The following is a 23112-nucleotide window of genomic DNA, read 5'->3' as shown; positions in this document are numbered from 1 at the left end:
AGTTATAAAACTCCCCCAGTTGAAAACAGGCCTCCAACCCACACAGTGTGACCTTGACCTCAGCCTCTGCCCCACCATGTCTGGTTCTTGGGCCAGTGTTCCAGGTGACCAGAGGGAACAATTTAGACCAGTAAAAATAAAGATAAAAATTTTAAGTAAATGTATAGATGCATACATTTACATATAAATCATTAAAATTTTATTGCAGTATTTTTAAAAAATGTACATTTCAAAACTTTTTAAGCAGCTTACAGATTAGGAGCCCTAAATTTCAAATGGCCAAGTTAGGTCACCTGATACTTGAAACTTTAGAGCAGCATAGGAGAGCCCGTGGGGCAGGGGAAGGCCCCTCAGTGCTGTCAGGTGTCTGTCCTGAGTCACGGTCCCTGGGTCCAGATGCATCTGCATCTGTGCTGAGCCAGATGAGGCCTGGAGTGAGTCTCCCTCGTCGTCTGCTCTCTGGCCAGTGTGCTTGCTGTCTGCTTCCCTGTGTCTGGTGCAGTGTGGGAGAAGAACATGAAGGAGAGAAAAGAGCAAACCAGAGCTCAGAGATGAAGAAGGATTAAAGCAAAAAATGAGTCCAAGTATATATACCACTGGACCTATGAAAGTGGAATGTCATGTTGCAGTTGGTATTAGCCAGGGTTCTCTAGGGATTGTGTGTGTGTGTGTGTGTGTTAGAATGGGTTATAGGCTATGGTCAGATTGTCCAGTAGTGGCTCTACCCACAGAAAGGTATTATGGGCTGCCACTAGAAGGTATGACCCAGATTTAGGGTGGGTCTTCCCACCTCAAATGATCCAACCATTTTGAAATGCTAGGTAGAATCTCCCCTTAAAACTTAAGAATTATATTTAAAGATGGCAATATAATAACTCATACATTGTAAAAACTCATTTTCTTCCCTATCCTGCTTGCTTTTGCTCAACATATAGGAAAAGCATGTTAATTTATTAAATTGTGTCAGATATGTAGTAGAAAATGTTTTTTAAAACAGCAAAGAACCAAGTAGCCTGGGTTTGCGCCTAGGTTTTTTGTTTTTGTTTTTTTAATTCCTTTTGGGCTTTCAGTTGTATAATCCATGTCCTTAGCACTTGGGCAGACCCGTCTCTGCGGTCAGGGGCCTCCCCAGCCGCTCTAGCTCTTAAAGGAAGGTTAGCGTCTGGTTTGTAATATAAGCAGTACTAATGGAGACGTTCTCTCCCCCAGTTTAAAGCTCATGCATCTTTCTACTACCCTCTCCTATGTGAAATTATGCAGTTTGACTTGATTCCTGAACTTCGTGCTGTTCTTAGAAGATTTTTCCTGCGAATTGGAATAGTTTTTCAGATATCACAACCACCTGAACAGGAACTTGGAATAAACAAGCAATGATGAGAACTGAATATTTTTCTGTTGGTGTTTACATTCCTCCGCTCTGTAAAAAGGACCTTGGGGCAGAGGTTTCCTACCTGAAAAATTGTTTCTCTGAATTGCAGTGTCTGCGAATTACTGGTAAAGATGCTTAACAGCTATAACTCAGTCGGAACACTCCCTTTAGTAGTCTGGTGGCTTCTCTGTCACGTTGGGCGTGTGTTGAGCAGAAAGCCTGTCAAACAGTGTCAGCTCACCTTCCTGGGTCCTGCCCTGTCCTGAGCAGGGCGAGCCCCACACCTATGGCAGGTACGGAAATGAAACTTACCCAAAGAAGTATAGATATAAAGATGGAACTTCTGCAGGAAGTACAACTCAGGAGAGCTGTATTTTGAAGGATAAAATGTTTATAATTGGGGGGAAGGGAGAAAATTATTGCTCATGGTAAAAGATATTTAGCAACTATGGTATTCTTACTCTGAAGATTTTTGCACACTCAGGCTATCTGAGATACTGGGAATCATCATCTTTCTGTGAAAATGTACAGAGATGCAGGTCTGTAATATAAAAATCTTAAAACATATTGTTCCTCCTGCACTGTTTTATTTCTTTATTTTCTTATCTACTTGCTAAATACCCATAATATTTTGTCAAATGCACTAAAACATTTGGGCTGAACTTTTGTCTTTTGGGGGTGGGGTGGTCATATTGAGGGCTTAGTATGCCCTGAATCTGTTATGACCAATGCTTGTCAAGATCCCAACAGGAGGGGAAACCACCAAGGTAGAAGACACCCGTGCTGACGAGAACTACCTGTACCATACTCCTAGGGCTTTAGAGATGAGCCATTCCAGTCGGTGACTTTTCACAGACGGAAACTTGAATCACTGCGAGATGAATCTAGGTTGCTGTCACTTTTTCTTTTGGGTGGCGGGGCTCGATGTAGATTTTCTTCTGTGTACAGAATTTAATGTTGAATATATTAAAATAACAAATCTGGCATGGTTTGGGGAGGTTAGACTTACTGGAAATGTATTCATACTGTGAATTGTGCTCTGATGGTTAAAATGAGAAGCTTGTCAAGCATTCCATATTAACAGTGGATGTAGAAAATTTTTTCAGATGGATAAAATGTATAGGGTACAGATGTAAAGTTTTCTATGTAAAAAATTCTGTACAACTTTCTGTACAATATTGATTCTCATCTGGCATATCTAATCAGGTTATAGGTCAATAAAGTTTTTGAATTATTTCAACAGTGCAGTTAAAACTGTGTAACCTACAGCCCTGTTTGCATTGATTTTTTTTAAGTCCAAAGTATAAAAATGATATATTTTTAGCTACAAAGACACTTTTTTGCAGTCTATGCATTAGGTCCTTCAACTGCTTTACTTTTTTTTTTCCTTAAGATTTATTTATTTCATGTATGTGAGTGCTCTATTGACTTTACTCCAGAAGAGGGCATCGGATCCCACTGTAGATGGTTATGAGCCACCATGTGGGTGCTGGGAATTGAACTCAGGACCTCTGGAAAAGCAGCCAGTGCTCTTAACCACTGAGCCATCTCTCCAGCCCCAACTTCTTTTTTTAATCCTAGGATATCCAAAAATGTATTTACTACTCAGGGATAAAGCTCTTTATTATGAGACTGGGAAAATGTTCCCCTACCTTTAAGGCAGTTTGTAATGTTGCATTTTGTAAATGAGTCGGTTCCAGGTATGTGATACATAGCATTAAAAACCAAAACAGTATATTGGTTAATTTCAAAACAGGAAATGTGTTGGTCTTTGCTCCCATATATCTCCTTAGACCAGCTCTATTCAAACCAGGCTGAATGTTAGAACTAAGTCCCTTGAATGTCTTCTGATCTGAGCCATTTCCTCCCATGACTGGTGGTTGGTCCACGCTGTAGTATCCACTCTCCATAGAGGAAGATGCAGGCCTTCTTACTGTCAAACACTGACAGAAGAAAATGGATTAGTAGAGCAGAACTGAACATAAAAATTGCATGGAGCCCAAAACTCTTCTGTCCTTATCTGCCATTGATTTTGTCCCTGGAACTATCAGAGAAGCAGTGGCTGGGTTGACTTCCACTGTCACCACCGAATGTACTGAAGACCCTAATCCAAGTAAGAATTATTTTCTAGAAGTTGAACAAGTCTTTTTGTGAAGTACCACTTACTGATTAGCCAAGGGTCTCAGGCAGTGGACAGAAGACCACTGCCTCTGTCCTTTCTGGGTGGGAGCTTTTTAGCCTCTAGAAACCTCAATTCTATTTCAAGTAAAGAAACTGACATTGGTAGTTAATAAAAATAAAACTTTATTTGTATCAAGAAATAGTGAAATCAGATAAATTAGTAACTGAGTGAGTCGGTGCTTTTATCAACATAAAAATAAAATGGAGGCAGAAAGATGGCTCATGGAGGTGAGATGGTCACAGCTCCCTTCACTCCTGTGGAATCTGTAGCTACAAATGGCGTGAAGATGAGTGTGGCTTGTTGGAGTCGCTCACTTACATAGCAGCTGGACTAGTCACAGCCACAGCAGGTGCATTCACTATGAACTGTTTGGACACAACACGAACAGTGGCTGGTGTGCTAGTGAAATGTGGTCTGTTTCACAGTACTGTTAACACTTCCTCACCTCTGAATGGCAAGCAGAATTAATGCACATATGGTAGTTAAATCAAGAGTTCATTACCACCCATGGCAAAATTGCAAAAATAATTCTATACAATTATGTTATAAATCAATAATCAGGGCTTTTTATATACATTATATATAATATGTATAAAACATGTATCATCATGGGAAAAATACACTTTCTATATAGCTAGAACATAAATAACTAAAATTTGGGTAGGGCCACAAGCAAGGCATTCCAGATACAGACTGAATGTTCCTTCCATTGTAAAAGGCACTGCTGGGTCCAGAGAGGGTTTATTTTGAATTAAGCGTGTGCAGCAGACAGGCCCTGCCAAGTGAAAGTGCCTGGCTTTCCAGGAACCTGCCGCTGCTCCTCATTCAGCTGCTCTGCCATGAACCGTTTCAGAGTTTCAGAGGTGCCTGGGCGGAGCCAGGGCTCAGTTGCCACAGAGTTGGATCCATCCTCACCCAAGTGTTTCATGATGTCATCAAGGTCAACCAGTGAACTCTCATCATCTACAGGAGGCAAAAGAGAGAAAGTCAGGTGGCAGGTAACATACACAGGGTATCAACAGTCCAGGCCATTACAACTCTGCATCTCTTTACAGAATCACAACCCAACAAGTACTCCTTTGGGAGTAGGAGGCCATGCCAATAAAGGGCTATGTTGGGAGTGGGAGAGAAATAAATTGACTCCATGGCAGTCAGCTATAAGAACTCTAACTCTACCAAGGAGATTCTACTAAACATTCAAAGCTGACTGTAGAAACACAGACTTATTTTATGTCTGTTACCATTAGGAACAGTGGACATGCCACAGACTTGAATTGAGCAGGATGAGGAACACTGGTCCAGCCTATAGCACTGACGCAGGCCCGTCGAAAGTCATTCCAAGGAAATGACAGCTGCACTAATCTAAGGTGGCCCAGAAATAGGGGACTTGTTCATTAACCACATCTGATATTACTCAAATTCTATATATTTGACTTAATAAATATAAAATAGGAAAAATCTGTCTTCCTACCCTGTGATGTCAATTTCTTTTTCTAAAAAAAAATGACATCTCCTGGTCTGGGTTACTCAGCAAAGGGGTGTGCAATCAGTTTAATGAGCAATCAGTCCACATCGTACCAAAAAGCTCCTGTTTGAAAGGACAGTGTTAAAACAAAGAGTTTAGACATTGAAAACCTGAAAGAATCTTATGTTTTTCTATCTCCTCTCAAATATATCCTTCTAAGTTATCAGTTAAAGTCTACTGGTTCTAAAACAAGGCAATTCCAGGTATCCATTAAGGAGAATGCCTTTGAAGACATCCTCTTCACTAGGGCATGTTTTCCAGGTCTGACATTAAGTGAAAAGTACTGTTCCCTTCATTGACCATGCCTGCTGCTTCGGTGGAAAAGTATTTCCCATCAGAACGCGTCACTCCTGCACTAGAGATAGTTGAGGAAGTGGCAACAAGAAGACTCCAGTGCAGTTTAGCAGACCAGTAAGCTCTGTCAACAGCCACTTTACTAAAACAGTGCTGGCCAATGATCCCAGCAACGAACAGCCTGATGTTTTTAAAAGGGTGTGGCACAGGCTGGCAAAAGAGGTCTGAAGCTGCCTTGTGCGTCATGAAAAGTTTCAGCCAAAACCACTCGTCAGAAGATGGGCTTGTTGGCATAGAATATTAACAGAAAACTGTTTTTCTTTCTTCATAGCGCAGAAAGCCAAGTACAGGTAAAAGTTTCTTTATAATACTACAGACTTTAAGATGTGTCAATTAAAAACACAAAGCTGGTCATTTCTTACTCCAGTGAGTAATGACCTAAGTCAGCACTTTTCCCTGGTGAAACACTGAGGATGTATTTCATACACCAGTCTCCTGGAACTGCTTAGGCTCAACCCCAAGCCCTGGATTTGCAGGCTAGTTATGTCCTTGACCATAAAACTCAAAAGGACTTCAAAACTCATTCCCCCAGATGTGCACCAGCCAGGGAACATCTATCTGCATGGTACCTGTGTTAGTGGGTTTCTTCTGATGCTCGTTCAGTCTTCTCATTCTGTCTTCATTTCTCGTTCTGAGCTGATCGACATTTACACTGGAGACAGATTTTAAAGAGAGACCATCTGGTGGGATGTGGAGCCGACTACTATCCTACAGTTACAGAGAGAGAATTTAGAAACGCTCCAATAGTCAGACAGCATAGTTTTACCCTGGATCAATACACTCTGTGAAGAGCAAAACAGGAGTGTGTGGATTCTGTGTGCTGTCTTTGCAGGGTCAGGTGACTTTGTCAGGGCTAAGAGGTAGCACTGTGGTGACTTAATGCTGGCAGCTGAGTAAGGTCCAGGAATTACAGGGCACAAAAAGAAAACACACAGCAGAAGCTGAGGCTTAGTGTTCAAGTCAGTGTCAAGGCAGAACACACAAAGCAATGGAAGAAATTAATCCTGAAAAGTAATCATGGTATTTTTTTTATAAAGACCAAACCAAGTGCAATAGGGAAAGAAATAGTCTTTTCAATGAATGGTGCTAGAGAAAGAAAGTCTGCATGCTAAAGAAGGAATTCAGACTGCATATCTCATACCAAATGCAGAGCTAACTCAAGTGTATCACAAGTAAACCTTCATGGTTTTATGTTGGATGAATTTCTTACGTACATGATAAAAGAAAACTGGTAATTTGGACCTCATTAAAAGTTAAAAAGCGGCCGGGCGGTGGTGGCGCACGCCTTTAATCCCAGCACTCGGGAGGCAGAGCCAGGCGGATCTCTGTGAGTTCGAGGCCAGCCTGGGCTACCAAGTGAGCTCCAGGAAAGGCGCAAAGCTACGCAGAGAAACCCTGTCTCGAAAAACCAAAAAAAAAAAAAAAAAAAAAAAAGTTAAAAAGCATCTATGCTTTAAAACCTATCAAGAAGATAAAAAAGGACAATCTTTTTAATAGAAAATATTTGCAAATCTAACATCTGACATAATTATAAAGAAGTCTTAAGTTTCCCCAGTGAAAATACTACACACAATTTAAAAATGGACCTTTAAAAGGTTTGAACTGACATATCTGCAAAGGAGATCCACAACCAGCTAGGAAGCACATGAGCTATTCTATGACACAATGGACATTTTAGCTGTAAGCAAAATGATGGCTGATAACCACTACTGGGCACAGAGAAGTAGGAAATTCATATACTGCTATAAATGAAAAATGTTTGAAAATGGTATAAAATGGTGAACATGTTTTGGGAAATAGAAATCCTTAAAAATGTTAAATTCATACAGTGACCAAATAATCCAGTAATTCAGAGAAATAAGTAAAACAAAACAAACATCCACATGAAACCTGTACTTTGAATGCTAGCGGCAATCTTAGTCATGACAGCAGAAATGTGACACTAACCCAGGTAGGTATTCATCACCGGTTGAATGAATACGCAAACTGTAGTGTCTACATATAATGAAGAGGGATCTGGTATTGACACATGCTATAAGATGGATGGCTCTTGAGAAAGAACAAGAAGGTAGCCATTTCTATGAATAGGCAGAAAGACAACACAGACCAAAGCAGATGAGCAGTTCCCTAGAGCAACAGCATTTCGTAGCCTGGTAAAGCTAGACAAGTGATCGTGCTAGTTAGCAGACTTATTAAGCTCCTGAGTACAAGTCATATAAACGAGAACAAAGAGATTAAGAAGCTGTCCAAAGTTGTCTACCCAAAGAAGGGCACCATCAGAACATGGTTTGTTGAAGGCTCTGAAGCCTTTTATCAACTACACTGTAAAGCTATGGAAAAGAATATGGGTTTGAATCTTAGTCCTCTTACCTACTGACCTTGGGAAACTCACTTGACCAAAATGGGAGTTGCCGCTATATTTATTACGTTATTTCCAGGCTAACAGGCTTTTGATAAATGCTATCAGGTGCTTTGTGTGGCTTCACTAAAGCCCATATTTTATATAGGGAGTAAGACTGAGGCAGTAAGTTTAACATTTACAGGAAAGGATATCTGTGCCATTTACAGAGCTACATATTGCCATCCTAAGAGCTACAAGTAACTGACGGCAGAACCCAAGATTCAAACCACACCCACTTGATTTTCAAAGCAAGTCCCTCCCTGTTTTGTTTTTTAAATTGGACCACGTAAACTGAGCCCAAATTTTGAGTCATCTACACTGAGAAGACGTGGGAAGATGGGGGGGGGGGGGGGGAGCTCATACATACAGAATCCAGTCCTTTCAACTTGTTCCTCCTGCGCTCCCTGGCGGAGGGCAGCCGTGACGGCGGAGGGAGGGCATCCTCTTCAATGGCAGGATACGTCTCCCCATAAGCACCTACACAGGCCACACAAAGAAACCTGGAATTTTACTCAGAGCTAAGGCTCAAGTCTGATGTCTTTTTACATTGCTTTATGGAAATGCTATTTACTATACACACTCAGCGATTTCTTTGGTGAATTTACAGTCCTACAATCATTACTATCTAGAGTGTCCATCACCTCAAATAGCTCCCTTCTGCTCAGTGGTAACCACTCCCCAGGCCGGTCCAGCGTTCTCTTCCTCACGTTCCACATGACTGGAACTCTACAACACAATCTTTTGTGACTCATTTGGCATGTGCCTGAGGTTCATGGAGCATCTCACTGCTGAGTGAGTCACACTTCAGTACACGGACACATCACATTTTGCCTCTGTTGGCCCACTTGGTGAATATTGCTGCTGCCTAGTGGCTCTTGAATGGTACTGCTTGGTGAATATCCGTGTACACCTCTGTGTAGACATGGTTTCTTTGGGACAGAAACGAGGAATTAATGACAGGTGTCACGGTGACTGCTCCGCATTTTGTGTGGTTGGCAAACTACTTTCAAAAATGGTGGTACCAGCCCGGCACAGCAGTGCACACTCATAATCTCAACACTCAAGACACAAGATCAAAGTCTGAGGTCACCCTGGGCCACAGTGAGTTCCAGTTCAGCTTGGACTAAAAAGTGAAATCCTATATTATAGATCTAAAATGGATATATATTAAATTAACATAACACTGGTAAATTAAATACACTCACCAATAAAAGCACTGTCAGATTCCAGTAATGAATTTTTCAAAAAGTCATTAGTGTCATCTCTGGGCTAAATTAAACACACACACACAAAAAAAACAAAAACAAAAACAATAATCACATGTTAATGGTTGTATCTTTAGTCTGGAGTAGGAAAATAAGTCACACTGAGATAGCGTAGGTTTCCACGCTAACCCACCCCACCCCGAACAAAAACAACAGAAGAGCCGGCAGGGAGGGCCGCTTCCCTCCTAACAACCCCATTCCAGTATCCAGAAGGCCCCCCAAGACAGGAGACAGCAGGAGGCCTCATTTCACCCCAAGTCAGGAGCCGACATTGACCAACTCCTCACTGCCCTATGGTGGTGGCTGATGAAAAGCGAGTGAAGTAGTGATTCCAAACATGAGGCACTAAGTCTTTCACGTGGTACTTCTGCTCTCCTGTCTTTTAAGTAAGTCTGAGTAGCCTGCTTCCTAATTCTCCTGTGCTAGGAACTGGGGCTATGTTAATAAGTTCTGAGAGTGGGTAGATTATAGTCCCACGCGAGGTGCGGAAGAGATCCTGCTGTGTACCCAACAGTCTCAGCACTACAACCCACAGTACCACCACCCAGACACAACATGACACACTGGAGAAAATGACATGGAGTGACCGAAATTGACATCTGTACAATAACCACTCCGTGTGTTCGGAGGCGCCTACACTCCGCTCCAACATGCTAGCAATGAATTAAAGCAATGAATTCTCTTGCTCTTGTTAACACTTTTTGTACATTCAACTCTTCCATGTATTGAACTTGTATCTCCTGACTACCACTGATTCTACTTTAATGGCAGCGGCCTCACACTATATGCTATGCTATATAATTTAGTTTCTAGGAAAAGCAAGTGCTTTTTTTTTTTTTTTTAAACAGTCATGATAAATAAACTCTTGGCTTATATTAAGCTTCTTAGCCAAACCTGCTGTTAGTAATCCAGACTTTTAACCAAAATCCCAGATAATAAACTTTATTATCTTTTGCATAGATAATATAACTATCACACGTGGAAAGATGTCCCAAATGCAGTCTTCCCAAAGAGGCCAAGTGCCTCTGGCCATGTGCTATGGGGCAGGTGGATATGGAGCCCACCTGGGTTCAGAGCGGGGCCTTGCTGGTTGGATGTATGGCTACAGGCACGATAATAAGCTAGTACGTATAATTTAGTGATGAGTAGATCTTGTGAAATTTAGCCACACACAGGAGATTAGTGACACTGCCATCCGGTGAAACTCACAGCAGCGCGGGATGGAAGCCCTGGGCAGGCGGCCGAGCTCCACTGTCTGGACTCGGGGCAGGCTAGCGGCATCCTAGGACTCTCCAGCCCCGGCGCGTCCCTGGACTCTGCAGCATGAGCTCTCCAGTGCAGCCGTTTGTCTAGATGCATCCACACTGGCTGTGTCACAGCCCTGTCTTCCCAACCCCAAACTGACCGCACTTGCTCCTGCACCTCCCAAGCCTAACCTATCGGCTGCTAAAGGAAAGCCGTCCCAGAGCACTTCTGCTCGCCTCAGGCTGCGCCAGCACAGCTGCCTGGACTCACAAAGGAATCCCTCTGTCGTCTTCGACTCTCCACACACAGCAGTGATCGCCAGAAACTGCGACACCGAGGACGCGACTCCTCCCCTCCAAGGCATCTGTCACCAGCAGTGTGGGTGGCCCGTCTGTCCCCACTCGCCCTTGCTCAAGCCTCCTCTGCTCAAGTATCTTCCTGCAGGTACTGTCCAGTTTCCCACGGCTGCCTCCTCCTCAGCTGTTGTTATGAACCGAAAGTTCACCTGTGCCCACCCTCCCCCGCGCCCTTTCCCTGGACCCTGAACACACTCAACAGTTTCTGGCCCACAGAGCACAGAGTTGTTGAATGCAGCCTTCGTACAATGTCAGGATAAGAGTTAACGTCTACACTACCGAATACATTTCCACCGCCATTTTCAATGCCAGCTATACTCTGCATTCAGCATGGGCCAGGCCCTACTGGAAAGAATTTTCAGTTCTGTGTTATCTCACTGAACGCCCACAGTGACCGTGCACACACTTTTACTTAGTAGGATGTACACAGAATATATACGTCAAACCTATCTATACCTTGCACATATTGAGTCTTTGTAGTGATCCTCACAATGAGTACTTGGAAACTGAGGCATAAAAATTAAATAATCTGCCCATCTCCCCCAACTCACACAGCTCAGGACAGCAGCTAAGACCACTGGGATGGTACTCTTACCCTTACAGTCAATTCTCTCTACACATCTTAGCCACACGTCTCTAGACACTGCACTTACAATGTAAACATAAGTATTAACACTATGGACATGTTCAACATCTAGACTACTCATTAGACATAGGCTCCAAAATCTAACTTCACACTTGGAGCAGACTGCTTACCATTCTGTACCCCTGTGCTTTCCCACTGGACATGGTGTCGAAATCAACTGTAGGCACCAGAGAAACAAGGGCAGATGTTTAGACAAGGTTAACAAAGAGAAATACATTTCAGATCTTCTATTTCTAGCTTCTACTGAGAATTACTTTTCACCCATCACACACCAAAACAGTCTTAGAAATGATGCTACTTTCGCATTAAATCTTGTATCCATTCTGGTTAAATGGCTCATTAGTAAAATCTTTGTGAACTTTGATGTCTAAGAAAAAACACAAGATTTCTTTTTTTTTAAACCATCTGTCTTGCTCCGTAGTCCCTGCCCAGTGACTGGGTTAACTAGGGGTTGGAGTAAGTTCAACTGAGGGAGCCAGTCCCGGGTCAGGGATCCCAGGGCATCTGCAGCATGGCAGCTTTCCAAAGACACCCACTTGGGCCCTCTAGATGCTGTACTGGGAGTGAAGAGCTGCAGCGATGGCCCACATCCTTTCATCCCTGTGACTGTCGATGGTCAGGCCCTCTCTTATGCTTACTTCGCCAGTGTTTGCCGAGGCAGATGGATACTGGCAGGAAGAAATACCTGTACTCATCTGGGGACGAGGTTAGTCTGGCTGTACCTAAACTGATAACATCCCACAAGATCGGATCACCAGTTGATACTTAAAATTCTGCACCATGAGGAGGGATGATGGCTCCTATACAAGTGTTTGTCCAAGTCTATCTATGAAGTGTGCTCCTATCATACCTCCCAAGGCCAGGCAGGGGCCGTCCTCAGATTCTGCAAGCCATATCAGCCTGCTAAGAGAGGGTCCCAAGTTTCCGAAAAATAACCTGTAAGATCACCTCTCCTGGCCTTCTTTTATGACTCCTCTCCTTTGGCCTCTCTCAATGGCCTGCAGCCTGGCAGAGCCAGTGGGATACCCGTATGGTCACAATGTTCACCTCTTGCTCAGTAAGGCCCACGGATGCTCTCTGAGACAACTCCACCCTACTTCTAGCCCACTTACCCTGGGCTCCTGCTGGTTACATAGTCCTGTAGGCTTAGGTCCCCTTTACAGTGTTCACACTGTATTTATTCGGCCTCTGACTTCTACGGTTATCATCAGCCCCTTGAGAACAGCAGCCTAGCTTCTGCCCACCATATCAAGTTAGTGTAGGGTTAGTCTCTACCCTACATAGGCAAGTTAATAGCATTAGACTCGATTTAGATAACATTTAGATAATCAGATAATTATATAAAAACATACACCCAAATCTGATACTTCATAGATTTTTGTCTGTTTTTATCTTTCAAGACAGGGTTTCTCTGTGTAGCCTTAGCAGTCCTTGCTAGAACTCGCTCTGTAGACCACACTGGCCTCAAACTTACAGAGATCTACCTGCCTCTGCCTCCCAATTGCTTAGATTAAAGGTGTGTACCACACCACTCGCCTTTTTACTTTTAAAAATTTACTCTACCAAAACGTGTGCATACACATACACACACACATACACAAGTAATAATGAAAAAAATACCTAATATGCTGAAGAGAAATGTGCCCCAGGATTGAATGCATTTGCTGAGCATTCCTGGTCTTGGTTGGCAGTTCTTGGTGTGGAAGTCAGCTGGCCTGATCAAAGCACCCAACCACTCACTCCAGCAACAGTGAACAGCTGAGCTCCCAAGCGGAGATACATGACCCTTCCTGGGCTAATCAGAGCATGCTACGGAGCATGTTCCTTTCCCAAACTTTATGGCTAAAGGCTAACATGAGCACGGAGCTGCCAGTGCACTGGCCTGCCTGGGATCAAAATAAATGCAGGAGATGGTTAGGGCTGAAGGCTGCACAGAGCCGCACATGCCCTTCCTACTAGCACTCAGGAAGCAGAGGCAGGATGACTACTCCAAGTTCAAAGGCAGCCAGCCTAGTATTCCAGGCCAGCCAAGAATACAGACGGAAGACTGTCTTTAAAACCAAAGCTGACGGGGTGGCTCGGCGGTTAGGAACCCTCCCTGACCTTACAGGACAGAGTTGGTTCCTGGCACCTCAGCTCACAGCTACCTCTAACTTCAGTTTCAGGTATTCCAGTCTCTTGTGATCTCTGAGGGTACCTGCACTCATGTGTATATGCCCCCCAAATATGTGTGTGTGTGTGTAAAAAAAATAAAAAATAAATCTTTTTTAAGCAAATGTACAAACAAAAGCAACAACTTCAAAGCTGAAGAACGAAGGGCCATAGTGAGCTCCTGACGCAGCAGGGTCTGCACCGTACCTCCCAAATTTTCCTGCATTTTTATCCTGTTCAGTCTCTTCTGCTGCTCCCGTAGCAGGGCCTGCTGCTGGATCTCTAAGGTGTCATGATCTCGTGGAGGATCGGGGTACATTAATTTGAGATCCACTCGTGTTTCTGAATCTGGTGCAAAGAATGACGTAACTAAGTTAAATCTTGTTTTCAACTGAGATTTAGACACAAAAATCTGTACACACATTTATAACTGTAAAATATGGAAGCAAGCATCCCAGACGTTCTTAAGAAAATGAACAGATTAAACAATGAATGAAAGGAAATCAGACTTCTGCCTGTAGTTCCAGCAGGAAGACTGCTACCAGTTCAAGGTCACTTGGGCTACACAGTGAGTTCTAGGCCAGCATGGACTACGGCTATGACTGTCTCAGAGGAAAAAAAAGGAGGCGGGGGCTAAAATGAACTCTCAAGCCATGAAAAGGTATTGAGAACAGCTGAGTGTGTTTCTGAGAGACGGGCACCAATCTGAGAAGGCTGGACTCTGGTGATCCCGACTGCATCGACTATAACACTCTGCATAAGGCAAACTGTGAACTTAAAGGGGTAAAGGGGCGGGAGGGTGACTGGGTTTAGCCGAGGACTTTTAGGGCTGTGAGACATTCTGTATGGTGTTACAATGGTGAGCATATGTCATCATACAGCTATCCAAGCTGAGAGAATGCACATCAAAAGCCCTGATGCAAACCATGAACTCTGAGAGGTAATGGGACATCCATTCAGGTTGATCAGTCCTAATATTATATGCCTCTGAGGTGCAGGTGTCCGGAATGGAGAAGGCTGCGCATGTGCAGAGGCAGGGAAACTCTCTGGACCATGGTGGGGATAAAGCTCAGTCATACTGCACTTCATAAGACACTGAGCTTGATCACAAGCATTGAAAAAGAAAAAAAAAAAAATAGGCAATGACCTTAATTGAAAATCAGAACCTTAACTGCAAATCAGAACCTCAGTCAAAGACATTACAATAGACATGAAATTAAAGAACACAAAACTGATGGTCTTTAATGAAAAGCTTCACATACATTTGGCAGTATGACAAGCGAGTTCCCAAAGCAAGCAACTGCTGTGTGACCCCAAGATGTCACCTAGAGCCTGGCAAATAGGGCAGCGTATGCTCACCTCTCTCTTTCAGCTCATTGAAGTCGTGAATATTCTGAAAAGTAGCAGCATCCAAGGCCTTCGGGGACGGTCTTCTGACGGGAGCTTGTACCCGATGCCTGGCCATGTCAAATATGTCCATGGGGTTCCTTTCTCTCTTCCTGTAAACGACAATCATGGTCACTATGACTTGTGGGTAGGAAACGAGTTCCCATGCACCTCACTGTAAAAGCACTGGGCATCTTTCATCACAGCTATTACAGACATTTTAACGGCCCTGCTCTGTTGGTCACCCATGCTAAAATAAAACCTAAAGACCTTAGGAGGGCATGCTGTCACCTGCCTGCAATCCTAGCATTCTGGAGTTCAATGTCAGCTTGAGCTACATGAGACCCTGTCTCAAAAAAACAAAGATCAGGCATGTTATTTTTTAGCAATGTGATTTCAATGCCAATATCTATAAAAATCTGTCCATTTTAATCATGTTGTGAAGAAGAGAATTCAAAGGAATGTGAAGTAGTATGCACAGTACATGCCATGAATTAGGTGTCAGGAAACCTTACCTTCGTCTCAGGCTGAAGTAGAAACTGCACACAGAGAGGCTGCTAATGCTCTGCTCCATACCTAGGAAACTATACCAGGACTCTACAGAACTCCCCGACAACCTGCCAGCTACAGGAGTTCAACAGTACTCTGCTCTGTTCGCACTCAAGGAATGAACTCTGGGTAGCTCGGGAGGAAGCTTTCTGCCAGGGGTTGGCTGTGTCATACGCCCAAAGGAAATGGATAAAAACCAAGTAACAATCAGTGCTTCCTTTGACACTGTGTGCCTACCCCCTTCCTTCTCCCTCCCCATTCTCTCTCCTCTCCTGCCCCTCTTCTCCCTCCCCGCTCCCCCCCACCCTGTGAGACAGGGCCTCTCTCTGTGTCCCTGGCTGGCCCAGAACTCACTATGTAAAACAAGCTGGTTTGGAATTCAGATGAGGGAACCCAGGTACAAAGAAGGCCCTCCCACAAACTGAGGGGCAGAAAAGACTCAGAGCAGAGCAGCTCCCGGAAGGTTTAGGTGAAGTGAGGCACCTGGAGAGGACTCTCCACCTGCTGAGCCGTCTGCAGGCTGCAGTGTGCTCCAGGCTCCTCCCAGCCCTGGGCTGCACAGTCCCATGCTGGGGCGGGCTTTAGAGATGCAGCTGTCCTTGGAGTCATTTCTGTCCTCTAAGTGACCTCTCACCCACACTCCTGTGAGTCACCCCAATAAAAAGCTGACCTTGGTGCTGTCTGTACCTCGGTCTGTCACAGGATCCCTATCTAGGGTGAGTAGACCTGTGTGTTGTGTCCCCAGGAAAAGTTCTGCCACACAACTGGCAGCTTCAGACAGAAGCTCAGAATGTCTGATATTAATGATACAGACAACTAGGCGGCAGGTACCTAGTTACGTATGACGTTCTCAACCTTCCTACCAGATTATCCCCAAACAGAAAGCTTATTTTTAAAAGAAAGACTGTGCTGTCCAGTCGCCCAGAAATGCTCGGCAGATCGGCAGGCTCCCGGAAGACTAACCCAAGCACAGGAGCCTCCTTTAGAGAGGCTGGGCCCTGCAGCAATAACAGCAGCTATGTTTTGCTAGAAAACATGTATCCAACAAAAAAAGTTACATTATTGAAGGGAAACACAAAAATAGCCACAAAGTACCACCATGTGTAAACATCCCAACCTAAGAATTTTCCACTCCCATGTCACTGTTTCCCTCACGGAACAAGATTTCTACAGCTCCCTCTCAGAAGGTACAGGAGGGGCAGGAGGCTGAGGCAGCAGCACAGACGGACGGACGGAGACAGACGGACGGACGGACAGATGGACGGACGCATGCGCGCACCTGAGGGGGGTCTCGTCATCACTGTCCAGGTGCTGCAGCCGCCCCTGCAGACGCCTCTCTTCACTGCGGAGCTGCTTCCTCATTTCTGAGAGCTCCAGAATCACATTTTTCTTCTCCTCTGCAAATTCCCATTGAGAAGTTAAAAAAGATAAAGAATAAAAGATTAATTACCAAAACACAATCTGGCTCATCATAAAGGCTCAGAGAAATTTTAGGAAAGATATTTCAGTGTGTCTTAAATATATAGACAAATACACATCATAGTGAACATCACTAAGACCCACAATCAGAGTTTTGATTAAAAAACAAAACAAAACAAAACATTTTTGGGCCCAGAGGCAGCAACTGGAAAGGGCCTACATAACAAACAAAGGGGTGCTGTGCACTCGGAAGGCTGAGCGTCACGGTGACTGGACAAATTACACATGATGAAAACACACATGAACACCTACAGCCACAAACACGAACCAAAGTGCAAACACACAGGTTAAACTGGAGAAAATGTGTCTGTAGATCTGTGCAGGACGCGACTAGGGGACACACAGCACTTTCCCCCACCACTCAGCAACTTCCTACAGCTGTACTTAGGCTGAGATGACCGGAAGAAGTCAAAGCCTCTAGACTACAGGTGAACGACCTACCTTCTGCACGGAGTTGGTTCTTCCTCGCAGGAACTGGAGGAGACTGTGCCCTGGACAGGGAGCTTTCCTATCAACAGTGATGACAGACAGTCAGCATTTCCTCTCTCGTCCTCGGCGGGGAGGGAAACCAACCCCTCCGCTGTGAACTCCCCTACATCTGCGGCTAACCTTCCTTCTCCCATGATGCACGGCTCCTTGCCTCTGGCCACTGCCAGTCCCTGTACCATATGCGGTGCCTGGTAAGTCTCCTGTGCCCACGGTTCTCCTCACTTTCCCTTCTTCTAAGTAAACATCTTCTCTCAGCCTACGCACAACGGTCCCCTTCCTCACTCACCACCAACTACTCACTGGCATCTGCCCTGCACAGCGAGGCGTCACTAATACACAGTGAATGCAGGGCTGGAGAGAGGAGGCACTAAGAGCCACCCACCCCACCCCCCACCCCCGCCCTGGTTCACTCCCCGAGACCCAGCCAGCGTCTGCCTCCACACCCATCACTTCAGCAGGACTGCCTTTACCAAAGTGATCCCAAGTCACTCAGGTGGCAATTTTATCCTGAGTTTCCTTGGCAGGTAACAATATCACTGACACTTAGCACTGCCATCTGTTCAAACACTGTTCATTCCGTCCTCAGCCCTTTGTACCCCCCCATACACTTACCCTGCACAATCAATTTAGTGAGCGCTGTTACGTTAACTGCTTCCCAAATACCAAACGCCTTCTTCCTCAGCCACAACTCAGTTTTCAAACCCCCGTCTGTACAATCACCCCCAGAAACCTCAAACTATGCCCTGACGTCGTCAACCCTCTCAGTCCCCCGTGTCACTCTGCTGTCAGTGCCCTTGTCTCCAGTCCTCAGTGTCACATCCGGTCTCCCACAAAAGCCTCCTGTCTGTGTTCGATCTTTACTGCCCACGAGACCATTAGACAAGTACACGTGCCCACGCCATTCCACTTCAACATTACAGGGATCCCAGCGCAGCGTCGTCTAACTCAGAACATGTGAACCGGACTCTCAGAAGTGGAATCCAAGAAAATGCCTTTCACACGTCTATGCTTGGGCTGGTGGTTCCCATCTTTGCAGTCCACAAGCCCATGGAGCAAAGCCTCCAACCCCCGACGCCACCCCAAGACACTGCATAGGGTCTCCACTCCTGCTGCCTTTGCACACAGACATCATGAGGCCAGGCCGAACCAAACCGCAGAAGATGCTCCACATGGCTTGTCCCGTCCTCCATAGCTTGCCGACACCCAAAGTCCAGACCCTCTGTCTGCTACAGCAAACTCCTGCTAGCTGCTCAAGCACCAATTAAAGGCCAACTTTTCTGCTTCCTGTTGACTGTAGATCAGTCTAAACCATAAGGGACTCCACAAGTGTAACCACAGCTAGTTAGAGACTCCACAAGTGTAACCACAGCTAGTTAGAGACTCCACAAGTGTAACCACAGCTAGTTAGAGACTCCACAAGTGTAACCACAGCTAGTTAGAGACTCCACAAGTGTAACCACAGCTAGTTAGAGACTCCACAAGTGTAACCACAGCTAGTTAGAGACTCCACAAGTATAACCACAGCTAGTTAGAACATATTTTTTTCCAAAAGACTTTCTTAGCTGGGCATGGTGGTGAACAACTTTAATCCCAGCACTCAGGGGGCAGAGGCGAGCAGATTTCTGCGGGTCAGAGGTCAGCTTAGTCTATGTAGTGAATTCCAGAACAGTCAGGGCTACAGAATGAGACCTGTCTCAAAACAAACAAATGACAACAACAACAAAGAGGCTCTTTTTAAGGAGCTGAGACAAATAAATACCATCTAACAGACCATGTCCTATGAAGAATGACTTAACTCGCACGGTAAGGCCTAAGCTTTAGGGCACCAAGAGCTATCAGCTACAACTCGAGCAATAGGCAAACAGTCAGAAATCTCACAAAGCGCTGCATCCCAAGACACTCAAGAGTCACTCTAAGAGAAGTCCGTACATGAATGAAGGAGCTTATGATGGTGTCGACTGAAGGAGGTCTCTGGGCTTTGCTGGCCATTTTGTTCTGAAGAGCAGGAACCACAGGAGAAGGTTGTCTCAAATGCTGCAACAACAACAACAACAACAAACAACAACAACAAATCTTTCTGTACACACAAACACATGTACAAACTATATTCAATAGTCAAGACCGTTGAAGAAGTATTTTAATAAAATACTCTTTACAAAATAGTCCATTGGTTCAGCTGCATAAGACCATATTAGGGTTCTGGAGAAGAGAGCCCTGTCTAACTGTGATTTGTGATTCATGTACCATTCCTAACATCAGCCCTGTGCGTCAGAAGCAGGGACTCCAAAAGCAGTCTTTTTGGTGCTTACATTTAATTTCCAATATAATACATAAAACAAAGAATGAATCACTAGATCAATAAGAGTCAAGCCAATACTTTTTCTAGTATGTTGACCGGCAGGTCACTCTGGCGAGCTGCTGTGTGGTCCTAGGGCCCACAGTCCACAGGTTCTGGTCTGCAGGCTACATCCTAGGCAGACAGCCAGACACAGGAGCCCAGTAACAAGACTGACAACAGCCCGAAATCCCAACTGTGGCAGCACCTCACAAACAAGGGCAACAGCAGCCTGTTGGCACCGGGCTGAAAGGCAGGGCAGACAGGCAGCGCTCCTCTCTCTCCTTCCTAACTACTCCCGACTCTGCCAGGCATGCGCTCTGGGCCTGACACGTCTCCCCGAGACACACCTTTGTTTCATCTCCGATCATATTTTCTCTCTCATAGTAGTGCTGAAGTTGCAAGTTATGTTTTTCTTCCTCTTCTTTCTTCTTTCTTTCTGCTTCTTTTCGTCTCTCTTCAGCTAACCGAATGAGTTCTTCATTTTTTAGTCTTTGCTTTAAAATTTAAAAAGACACACTTCTTGCATACATTTGCAGTACATTTAAAAATGTGTTACTTTGTCTAAAAGTAAAAACTGAATATATAAAAGACGGTGTTCTACCAAATGAAGGTACTATCTACTTAATAAGGTAGCAGACATCTTTTATCAGTCTAAAGTTAAAAACAATGTCTCTTTCTTAAATTACTAAGTGACCCCAATAAAATACTACACAACGACAGTAACAATGGGGGCTTTAAACACGGACTTCAGGACAGCAGCCTTCTCACACAGTGCAGAACGCTTCTCAAGGGAACACAGACGTCTCCCTCAGACGCACGCACCTCCTCCTCCTCCTCCTCTCTCCTCTCCTCCTCCTCTCTCCTCTCCTCCTTCTCCTCCTCTCCTCCTCTCCTCCTCCTCCTCTCCTCCTCCTCCTCCTCCTCCTCTCCTCCTCCTCTCCTCTCCTCCTCCTCTCCTCCTCCTCCTCCTTCTCCCTCCTCCTCTCCTCCTCCTCCTCTCTCCTCCTCCTCCTCTCCTCCTCCTCCTCTCCTCCTCTCTCTCCTCTCCTCCTCCTCTCCTCCTCTCCTCCTCCTCCTCTCCTCCTCTCCTCCTCCTCTCCTCCTCTCCTCCTCCTCTCCTCTCTCCTCCTCCTCTCCTCTCCTCCTCCTCTCCTGCCTCCTCCTCCTCTCCTGCTCCTCCTCCTCCTATCCTCCTCCTCTCCTCCTCTCCTCCTCCTCTCCTCCTCTCCTCCTCCTCTCCTCCTCTCCTCCTCCTCCTCCTCCTCTCCTGCTCCTCCTCCTCCTCTCCTCCTCCTCTCCTCCTCCTCCTCCTCCTCTCCTCTCCTCCTCCTCTCCTCCTCTCCTCCTCCTCCTCCTCCTCTCCTGCTCCTCCTCTCCTCCTCTCCTCCTCTCTCCTCCTCCTCCTCCTCCTCCTCCTCTCCTCTCCTCCTCCTCCTCCTCCTCCTCTCTCCTCCTCTCCTCCTCTCCTCTCCTCCTCCTCTCCTGCTCCTCCTCCTCTCCTCTCCTCCTCCTCCTCTCCTCCTCTCTCCTCCTCTCCTCCTCCTCCTCCTCCTCTCCTCCTCTCCTCCTCTCCTCCTCCTCCTCCTCCTCTCCTGCTCCTCCTCCTCTCCTCTCTCCTCCTCTCCTCCTCCTCTCCTCCTCCTCCTTCCTCCTCTCCTCTCCTCCTCCTCCTCTCCTCCTCCTCTCCTCCTCTCCTCCTCTCCTCCTCCTCTCCTCCTCTCCTCCTCCTCCTCCTCTCCTCCTCCTCTCCTCCTCTCCTCCCTCCTCCTCCTCCTCCTCCCCTGCTCCTCCTCTCCTCCTCTCCTCCTCCTCCTCCTCTCCTCCTCTCCTCCTCTACTCCTCCTCCTCCTCCTCTCCTCCTCTCCTCCTCTCCTCCTCTCCTCCTCTCCTCCTCCTCCTCTCCTCCTCCTCTCCTCCTCTCCTCCTCCCCTCCTCTCCTCCTCCTCTCCTCCTCTCCTCCTCCTCCTCCTCTCCTCCTCTCTCCTCCTCTCCTCCTCCTCCTCTCCTCCTCTCCTCCTCTACTCCTCCTCCTCCTCCTCTCCTCCTCTCCTCCTCTCCTCCTCCTCCTCCTCCTCCTCTCCTCCTCCTCTCCTCCTCTCCTCCTCCCCTCCTCTCCTCCTCCTCTCCTCCTCTCCTCCTCCTCCTCCTCTCCTCCTCCTCTCCTCCTCTCCTCCTCTCCTCTCCTCCTCTCCTCCTCTCCTCCTCTCCTCCTCTCCTCCTCTCCTCCTCCTCCTCCTCCTCCTCTCCTCCTCTCCTCCTCCTCCTCTCCTCCTCTCCTCCTCTCCTCCTCCTCCCCTCCTCTCCTCCTCCTCCTCTCCTCCTCTCCTCCTCCTCTCCTCCTCCTCCTCTCCTCCTCCTCTCCTCCTCTCCTCCTCTCCTCCTCTCCTCCTCCTCCTCCTCTCCTCCTCCCTCCTCTCCTCCTCCTCTCCTCCTCTCCTCCTCCTCTCCTCCTCCTCTCCTCCTCTCCTCCTCCGCTCCTCTCCTCCTCCTCTCCTCCTCTCCTCCTCCTCTCCTCCTCTCCTCCTCTCCTCCTCCTCTCCTCCTCTCCTCCTCCTCCCCTGCTCCTCCTCTCCTCCTCTCCTCCTCCTCTCCTCCTCTCCTCCTCTCCTCCTCCTCCCTCCTCTCCTCCTCCTCTCCTGCTCCTCCTCTCCTCCTCCTCTCCTCCTCTCCTGCTCCTCCTCTCCTCCTCCTCTCCTCCTCCTCCTCTCCTCCTCTCCTCCTCCTCTCCTCCTCTCCTCCTCTCCTCCTCCTCTCCTCCTCTCCTCCTCCTCTCCTGCTCCTCCTCTCCTCCTCCTCTCCTCCTCTCCTCTCCTCCTCCCTCCTCCTCCTCCTCCTCCTCTCCTCCTCCTCCTCTCCTCCTCTCCTCCTCCTCCTCCTCTCCTCCTCTCCTCCTCCTCTCCTCCTCCTCTCCTCCTCTCCTCCTCTCCTCCTCTCCTCCTCCTCCTCCTCTCCTCCTCCTCCTCTCCTCCTCCTCTCCTCTCTCCTCCTCCTCTCCTCCTCCTCCTCTCCTCCTCCTCTCTCCTCCTCCTCTCCTCTCTCCTCCTCCTCTCCTCCTCCTCTCCTCTCCTTCCTCCTCTCCTCCTCTCCTCCTCCTCTCCTCCTCTCCTCCTCTCCTCCTCCTCTCCTCTCTCCTCCTCTCCTCCTCCTCCTCTCCTCCTCCTCCTCTCCTCCTCCCCTCCTCTCCTCCTCCTCTCCTCCTCTCCTCCTCCTCCCCTCCTCTCCTCCTCCTCCTCTCCTCCTCTCTGCTCCTCCTCCTCTCCTCCTCTCCTCCTCCTCTCCTCCTTCTCCCTCCTCCTCTCCTCCTCCTCCTCTCCTCCTCTCCTGCTCCTCCTCCTCTCCTCCTCCTCCTCCTCTCCTCCTCCTCCTCTCCTCCTCTC

General features: G+C 46.7%; 2 protein-coding genes across 25 annotated transcripts in view; one reads left to right on the top strand and one right to left on the bottom strand.

Annotated features, from left to right (window-relative positions):
- Arfgef1 (ARF guanine nucleotide exchange factor 1) overlaps window positions 1-2609 on the top strand; it is a 105649-nt gene extending 103040 nt beyond the window's left edge. For all 3 annotated transcript variants that reach the window (XM_006974687.3, XM_076563685.1, XM_076563684.1), the window contains exon 39: window positions 1210-2609. In XM_006974687.3, coding sequence (XP_006974749.1) covers window positions 1210-1374 — 165 coding nt within the window. In that variant the 3' untranslated portion in view covers window positions 1375-2609. The remainder of the gene's footprint in view (window positions 1-1209) is intronic.
- Window positions 2610-3649: 1040 nt separating this feature from the next.
- Window positions 3650-23112, bottom strand: part of Cspp1 (centrosome and spindle pole associated protein 1) — a 104291-nt gene continuing 84828 nt past the window's right edge. For 19 of the 22 annotated variants that reach the window (XM_076563686.1, XM_076563690.1, XM_076563689.1 and 16 more), the window contains 11 exons: window positions 20083-20229; window positions 19327-19431; window positions 17350-17416; window positions 16709-16826; window positions 14854-14993; window positions 13702-13842; window positions 11454-11500; window positions 9037-9100; window positions 8199-8308; window positions 6000-6138; window positions 3650-4514 (listed from right to left, as the gene is read on the bottom strand). In XM_076563686.1, coding sequence (XP_076419801.1) covers window positions 4303-4514; window positions 6000-6138; window positions 8199-8308; window positions 9037-9100; window positions 11454-11500; window positions 13702-13842; window positions 14854-14993; window positions 16709-16826; window positions 17350-17416; window positions 19327-19431; window positions 20083-20229 — 1290 coding nt within the window. In that variant the 3' untranslated portion in view covers window positions 3650-4302. Of the gene's footprint in view, window positions 4515-5022; window positions 5140-5999; window positions 6139-8198; window positions 8309-9036; window positions 9101-11453; window positions 11501-13701; window positions 13843-14853; window positions 14994-16708; window positions 16827-17349; window positions 17417-19326; window positions 19432-20082; window positions 20230-23112 lie in introns of all 22 variants that reach the window. The other 3 variants (XR_013048924.1, XR_013048925.1, XR_013048926.1) reach the window with 1 other exon arrangement.

This window comes from Peromyscus maniculatus, chromosome 2 (assembly GCF_049852395.1).
Source record: "Peromyscus maniculatus bairdii isolate BWxNUB_F1_BW_parent chromosome 2, HU_Pman_BW_mat_3.1, whole genome shotgun sequence".
In the NCBI taxonomy this organism is placed as follows: domain Eukaryota; kingdom Metazoa; phylum Chordata; class Mammalia; order Rodentia; family Cricetidae; genus Peromyscus; species Peromyscus maniculatus.
This window is presented reverse-complemented; position numbering and strand designations above follow the sequence as displayed.